Consider the following 7997-nt stretch of genomic DNA (forward strand, 5'->3'; position numbering starts at 1 on the left):
TTTAAGAAAAGTCAAATTCTACCAAGCTTCTATATAAAGAACACCAGATCCAGTGTCCCCAGTGGGTCTACTTGAGCAAGTAAAGGTTTTGCAGGATCGAGTCACGAGGCAACATAGTTAGTGTTTGTCTTAAACAATGTGAGCAAAGCCCCGAGGGAAGGATTGGACATGTCACCAAAATCCCAAGAGAACAACACAGCCATTCTTGAGGGAGTTAGATATATTGTGCACAGTCTTTTGTATGTTAGTGTGCTGAGCATGATAAAATAGGCCAGCAAAACACAAATTAGAGACCTTTCTAAAGTGTGATTGTGTCTCTAGCATTTAAACAATGAAGTACAGTAGCAAACCAGGGTACTCTGATATAGCTGCAGTTTTTAAAAAATTCCTTTAAAAATGTAACATTTATGTTGTGACTGTCCTATAAGCACGTACAGTAACACCACATGATAGCATCTCACACAGTGAGAGAAGACCATGTAAGATACCTCCGTATTTTAAAATCATTTAGAAAAAGACTTTCTGGGTAACTAAAACCACAGAGCTGGATTGTCCTCCCAGCAAGATGTGTGTGTGGAGGGAACCCTTGGTGAGTTGAGCACCCCACTTCCAAATGGAATGAGGATGCCCCTTCCATTCCACTCCCCAACCGGGCAATGTCCCTGTCCACGTAGGCCAGAATTTACAGAGAGAGGGATCGTGTTCGGAGTAGCAAAGCCAGGGGCATGCAAATCATCCCCTGCTGGCACCATGGAAATTAATCTCTAAAGGTAATACATGCTGAGGTTATAGTCAGTATCTTTCCAGTTTATTTCTGGTCCTGCCCTCCATAATTCATTTAAGGATACGTGGAAGGGAAGTCCCATAGTGCATGAAAGTTTGAGCATCCTGTGGGTTGTGAAGGTCACTCTATCAAGAGTAGAATTTAATTCTAATATACTAGAGTAGGTCCTTAAGTATTGATTTGTGTCTCACCAGCATGTTAATTACCTGGTGCTTTTCATTCATGATAAGATATTAGAGTCCTGTTATCTAAAAAGTCCAGGACCTGTTGTTGAATGCATAAGGGAGCCAACTTCCAATCTACCTTACTCCACTCGCAGCCCCCTTTCTGATGGTACTTTAAAATGAACCAGTGAAATCCATGGAACATCGGACCTATTTGGTGCTTCAGTCAGCGAAAGGGATGAATGCTTGCCAGACAGATGTTGAGTGCAGGGCAGCATTCACCTTCTTGGCCCCCAATGTGGTGACGTGGCCAGGTAAAAGAGGGCGTGACAGAGTATCACTAACCCCCAGTCAGTTATCGATGACCGTTGGAAATGTACAGCTAGTGTCAACTGTCCCCTCTGGTTTGGTGCTACACAGATCATTTCCAGTTGCAAGCTGAGTTAAAGTTTTTCCTTTGTGCTGTGAGTTTTTAACTTTTCCACCAAATCTCAGTTGCAACATGAAGGGCTGGTGAAATGCTTGATACTGAAATATGCTACTTGGCTTCACACCTACCTTTTATCCCCAGTGTCAATAGATACAACAAAGATTTAGGGTGAAACCCAGGTCATATTGAAGTCAGTAAGGTTTAGATCCTCAAATGGAAATTAGGTGCCTACATGTCTTTCAGGATCTGGGCCTAGGGGGTTTGCCATTTTCTTCAATGGGGCCAAATTCAACAAAATCCTCCATAGCAACACTTATTTATTTTACATATATTGCCTAATTATAGGGTGACCAGATGTCCCGATTTTATAGGGACAGTCCCGATGTTTGGGTCTTTTTCTTATATAGGCTCCTATTACCCTCCCACCCCCTGTCCAGATTTTTCACATTTGCTGTCTGGTCACCCTACCTAATTACCATGGCACAAGTAGTAATCTAAGATTACCTACTTAGATTATAGTAATCTAAGTGCCATGTAATATGGGTATATAACAGTATTTTTAAAATCACGCCATACAAGTATTACTGCCCCATCGTTCCAAAAAAATACCCTGTTCACTTGTTTAACATACTTGTAGAAGTCCAAAACTGCTCTGACTCTTTTTTAATGAAGTTTAGTTACAACTAAGATCTTTTCTGTAATGGAAGTAATTAGAATGAATGAGCAATATATTCAGAGGCAGATTCTGATCTCATTCACAGCAGCGTATATTCAGAGAAACTCCAGTAGTGGTGGGGGGGTCAGTGGAGTTACTTCAGATGTATGTCGATGTAACTGAAGTCAGAATCTGGTGCTCAACTGTAAAGTGGCTGTTACATACATAGTTACTTTCCATAGCCTTCTAGCATGAATTTTGAATATCCCTAGTACACATTAAGCTGAAGTGCTGTTTAACCAGAGGAAAGGCTCTAATCTTTTGTGTGAACTCAAGTGGGGGGGTGGGGGGAATAACTATTAAAAACCTACAGGTATATTATTGAGTGCAGAGTGAATTTCTTGCCTTGTCATTCCACAACACTCTGCTCTTTTTTTCAAAGTGTAGCAGCAATAAAGGGCAGTGGAATGGCAGGAGTGGGGCCAGAACTGTGTAAACACGCTGACCAACTAAAGACAGAGGGCAAAGCAGGTGCAAATTCTGCTGAAGCTCAAAGGTTGTAGAGCAGCCACAGAGCAGCTGTATAGGCTGCTGTTTCTTGCCCTGCTGTTGTGTTCAGTGGAAGACTCTATACGGCCAACAAATGCCCTGCACAGATCACTGTTGCAAAGCCTGATTATTCAGGCTTTGCACCCGAGGCCAGGATTTAATACTTTGAATGGTATTTGTTGTACAGTATTTCGGTGTACGGTTTGTTTGGATGTATAGGATTTCCTTCTCTGAACAGATACAATCTAAATGGATTCCACTGGATATTTAAATATTGCGTGTGTCTGGATTTGGTTCAGTTATACAATCTTTATGTTACTGGGGTGGGGACACGGAGCTGCCAACTTACTACTAACAGATGAATATTTCAGGCTCCCTTGTGTTTTTCTAATTATCAAATCTGACTTTTTTGTTTAGCTTATCTGCAGTCTAACCAGGTCATGGGTTGGGGAGAGAAGGCTATCGAACTGCGTTCCGTGGAAACAGGAAATTTGGAAGGTGTATTTATGCACAAGAAAGCACAGAAGCTAAAATTTCTATGTGAAAGAAATGACAAGGTACACACGTGACTCAATTATAGTGATTTAACAAATATGGTTTTACAGTTGAATATGAAAAAAGTTGAGGCCATTTAATTTTTATTTAGCGTTTTATTATAGTGCATAGTACTTACCACTCAATTAAAAGCAGACTTTGGCACTGATCCCACAAACTACGCTTTGTGGGAGGAATCCTGCACCTTTGCAGAGCCCCACTGAAGACAGCCAGATCCTAGCCACCTCTTCCACCTGCTTTGTGCTGCAGACGGAAAATCAGTTTAACCAACCTGTTGGCGAATCCCCCAGTGGTCTGGCTTCAGCATAGAGAATATGTTGGGGGTGTGGCTAGCATGCATCTGCACTCCAGTAATCTCTGGCTACAAAAGTCTCTTAAGAACTGTTGCAACCAGGTATGATTTAGAGCAGCCTTGAGCAAAGTATCACACACCAATATTTGAGATGCCACCAGTATGAGTGCATTTTGTCACATATGTATGGTAATGATTTGTAAATATTCACTGTAGCTTGTTCTAGACCATTGGTGTGTTTAGAATACTGTAACCAGAAACTGTTTAGTTTACCTCATTGTTTGAAAATAGGCTCTGATTTCTTTTCTGGTAGAAAATGTATACACTATAACTTATTGCCAGAATGTATACTTGCAAGCATTAACACTTCATTTTTCTAAGCAAATGTTACCAATGGGATTAAAATTGAATTGTGATTTATATGTCATAGTGTTCTGAATTGTATTTCTCTCTGCTTTCAAATATGTTTAAAATATTCTCATACATGTAAACTTACAGCGGTCTATTCTTTGTCCTTTTCAAGGTATTCTTTGCATCTGTACAATCTGGAGGCAGCAGTCAAATTTACTTTATGACACTTGGACAAAACGTCCTATTCAACTGGTAAATCCCATCAGACTGAAGGATGTTTTGAAGGTTCCCAGTAGATACAAGCAGTGTAAAATGCTGGAAGGTTATACACTTAAATTTGCACTTTTTACCTACAAGAAACTGGTCATTAACTTATCAAAATTCATATTCCTCAAGTTGTGGAAGAATTCCATTCTCTTGTCAAACAATTGCAAATATGTTTAGTTCTCTCTTTTAAAAATATGGTGCAAACCAAGACTGAATGTACAATGTAGCAAAGAGCAACTGTCATGGAAAATGTAGCCAAAATAGCAGGTTGCTTGTACTCTGAAAAGCGTACAATTTCTTTTGCACAAATATTGTAATTTTATTATTTTGAACTTGAGTCTTTCTCTATGGACAGCAATATCTATATGTAGATTTATAGTATAAAGTACACACATATGTTATGAGCTGGAATTCCTCTGATTTTGAATTATTTTTGCTTGTTTCACTTTTTTCTTTTAACAGGTTCACCCAAAGGCAATTGTCCAAGTCTGCATTAACTCCTTGTGAATAGTTACTGTTGCAGACTTGGACAGTTAGGGATGGATTTGCCTTGAGAAGCATGGGTGTGCATCACTGTAGAGTTTGTAGAGTCAGCTACTGTATACATAGGCACCTGTACAGTAACGGAGTTTACAAAACGCATAAGGCTGACTCCTTGTGTGCCTCTGGACAAGATTGAGCCCTTAGACACAGTTACTGTAGAATGTATTTGTAAAAATATTTTAAATAGCAATTTGTTCGAACATATATACATGAAGCATGATGGGCCTGATCATGTAGGTTTTACTCATACAAGTAGCTCTTACTCATGTAAGTTGATTTCAATGAGACTATCCATGTATATAAATAAGGGTGTAGGATCAGGGACTCTGTCTTTGCATGATTCCTCATTCCTGCTGATTCAACAACAGGCTTACATTTGTTGGCTTGTAAATACGCTCTTTCCAAAATGGATGGCATGGTTAACAAAAGTATTCTTAATACAGCTATAAACATATCCAGAGAACCAAGTAATTATAAAAGACTGAATTTCAGGCGCTCTTTCTATTCTAGTTACTTCAAAATAAATCTGCACCCCCTAGTGGCATTCATTTCTATCATAAAACACTGTTCTCAGGGGCTTAATATCAGAGACATGCTAGGGTTAAACGTTAAGGTTTAAATGTACAATCATTACTTAGCTAATGTTTGTGCAGTGCTTTGAAAATGTCAAGGGCTATATAAATGTAAAGAGCTAAGTATGGCTATATATAATAATAAACTCAATACACAAGATCTCAGTCTAGACCAAACTGTATGGAAAAAGAAAAAGGAAATCATTAGCTACAGTATTTTAAAACTATTACCATTTTTAACTTGAAATGTATGAGACTGGAAGGGGAAGTGGTATTGCAATATCTGATCTTCTACCTCTACGATGATTGAAAATTGACCAAATGAAAGTTGTTAGCAACCGACGGCTCTTCCGCACCCTATGTGCAATGAGGTTAGTGGTCCCGGTGACAGGTGTTCACGTAGCAAAACCACCACCATAATATGCACCTTGTTATGTACTCTCAGCAGAGAACTAGATGGGCCTGGAGGCTGATCACCACTCTCACCCACTGCTGGTGATCCCTCGAAGGCTGAGGCAGGCAGGCAGGATAGTGCTCGTGGTGTGTGCGCACTTCCGCTGTCCATGTTCTTTGGCTAACTGGAGGATGGCAGTCTCCATGGCTGTCAATCCAGCTCATTTCGTAAGGATTAGTTCCACTCAGACTGTAAAGTGGAGTTTTAAACATTAAATATTCACATCTCAAATAGGTAGGTATTGATTTACAAGAGTTCAAAACCAAGGCCATGTCAAAGTTGGGAGGGCATCTGCACACCCAAATGGCCAATTGTGCACCCAAATTTAGGCTCTGATCCACAGTGAGTTGGGACGGCTGTGCCCAGGCACAGCTGCATTTAAATCAAGGGGTCTCTGTGTGGGCACAGCACTCCACCCGTCTGCTGTCAATTGCAGGATTGAGGCCATAATAATTGCATGAGCAAAATAGCAACAATAACAAAAATGATTGGTCCTGGGCTTCTATGCCACTGAACATTGGACTCCGTTTGCTCAGCTTTCAAAAAAAGAAAAGAAACAAAAAAAGAAAAAGCTGCAAGTTAAAAGAAATATATATTTACAGGCTAATAGACCAGCAATAAGTCAAAAATGTCATTTACTTTTCATGTCTTTTAAAAAACTGAAATACTGTGAAGAGAGGACATCTTTCATCATGTATCCCATGGGTGTGCAAAACCTGTTATTAAAATGCTCTTGCTCCTGCACAAATCAGTGATCCCGGCTGCCCTGTATACTTCAAAATGTGTGCTTATCATATCAGTCTCTGCATTACATGAGGCATGTGATTTCTGAACATCTTGGTGCCCAGAGTTAGGAGGCAGGTTTTCCTGACACCAGGCACTAATTCAAAAGAGTTTAGCACATAACACTGGGAGCTTGGAACAGCCCATACTATGAGATTAAAGAAGCAAATGTGATTAAACTTTTTTCACATGTATTGTAACAGAAAAATGTGATAGTGAGTTGACCTACTGTAAACCTGTTTAGAGCCATACAAAAAGAAAAAAAAAGCTGATCTTTTGAGAGCGAGAGAGCCCATAGCTGTATTAAGTGTTTAATCTCACATTTTGTCTCCACTCCATTAGTTCAAATTCTTCTATGTGTGGTGGAAGACATTAACAGCCAGGTTCTCCTCTCTGAGTTGCACCCATGTCAATATGGAGAAAATCTGGCCCAAAGAGAGAAACATTTTTAAGGGATTTAGAAGTGGAATTCCAATTAATAATGAGAGCTAGGCGTAGCATGGAGAAAATGTAGGTGTAAGAGGTCAATCAAGACCAAAGAAAAGATTAGAGTGGCTGAAAAGGATAGAGAGTGAAGATGTCCAGAGCCTTAATTGAAGAATGAAGAAGGGAAAGTAGCTGAAGAAAGTGAATAGACGTAGCTGAAGAGAGGAAATAGAAGATGTCCAGAAAAGTGGCTAAAATATGAAGGTTTGGAGAGGTTTGAGTTAGTTAAGGAGAGGAGAGTGTCTAATGATCAAGAGATATCCACAGTGGTTGGAAGGGTTTATTTGGAGGGAGATACTGAAAAACTGCTGAAGCTCAAAGCAAATAAGATTCAGGAGATTGGAGAGAAAAGTTTGAGACCCAAAGTAATTTTTAATGCCATGAATTTAACTATGCAGACTAAATCTAATTGTCAGACTCACTTTGTTCAGAGTTGTGTTTTTTCTCCAACTTCATTTAGTCATTTGCTTTATTTTATTAGTTGTATTCTTAAAAGCAAGGAAGTGAGCTGTTAGATTGTTTCTTTTGTGTAATCATTTTGTTATGAATAAAATACTGTAGGAGGAGATAGCCAACACATTAAGCTGTGCAATCTAGTTGTGCCATCAGTTTTCTTACGACACATAGGGTTGCCAATGTTCATATTTGCATACAGGAGTCTGAGCTAATATGCCATCAAGGCACTATTTTATGTGACTATAGTGTATACATTTTAGAAATTTTAAACCATATTCTTCAATTTATACCCTGACTCATGACTTTAAAAACTGGGAACAACCAAGCTGACTATGTACTGTACATTGGGTATGTGGGTTTTTTCTTTTCATTGTTATCTTATGTTCAAATTGTACATTTGAAAAAGCAATAATAAAACAGTACACAGAAAAACAAAACAAATGTGACTGTGAAGTTGTTATATTGGTGTAGACTGATATTAAAACATACTGAAGTATTTCTTTCAATCTCTTTATATATTTAGACCTCTAGAAAGGTCTAGATCTGTGTGTCTATATCTGCCTATAGAGACAAAGTGAAATCGTATTTTACATTTTGCTTACAATGGGAAAAGGTGTCTGGGCAATGAAGTGCGAGCCTAGACTACACAGAACTTT

The 7997-nt window shown here is 39.1% G+C and overlaps 1 protein-coding gene across 2 annotated transcripts in view; it reads left to right on the top strand.

Moving 5' to 3' along the window:
* Nucleotides 1-7782, top strand: part of NRK (Nik related kinase) — a 121783-nt gene extending 114001 nt beyond the window's left edge. For both annotated transcript variants that reach the window (XM_073358334.1, XM_073358336.1), the window contains 2 exons: nt 3000-3139; nt 3953-7782. In XM_073358334.1, the coding sequence (XP_073214435.1) occupies nt 3000-3139; nt 3953-4036 (224 nt within the window). In that variant the 3' untranslated portion in view covers nt 4037-7782. The remainder of the gene's footprint in view (nt 1-2999; nt 3140-3952) is intronic.
* The last annotated feature ends 215 nt before the right edge of the window (nt 7783-7997 follow it).

Source organism: Lepidochelys kempii, chromosome 9 (assembly GCF_965140285.1).
Source record: "Lepidochelys kempii isolate rLepKem1 chromosome 9, rLepKem1.hap1, whole genome shotgun sequence".
Classification (NCBI taxonomy): Eukaryota; Metazoa; Chordata; order Testudines; family Cheloniidae; genus Lepidochelys; species Lepidochelys kempii.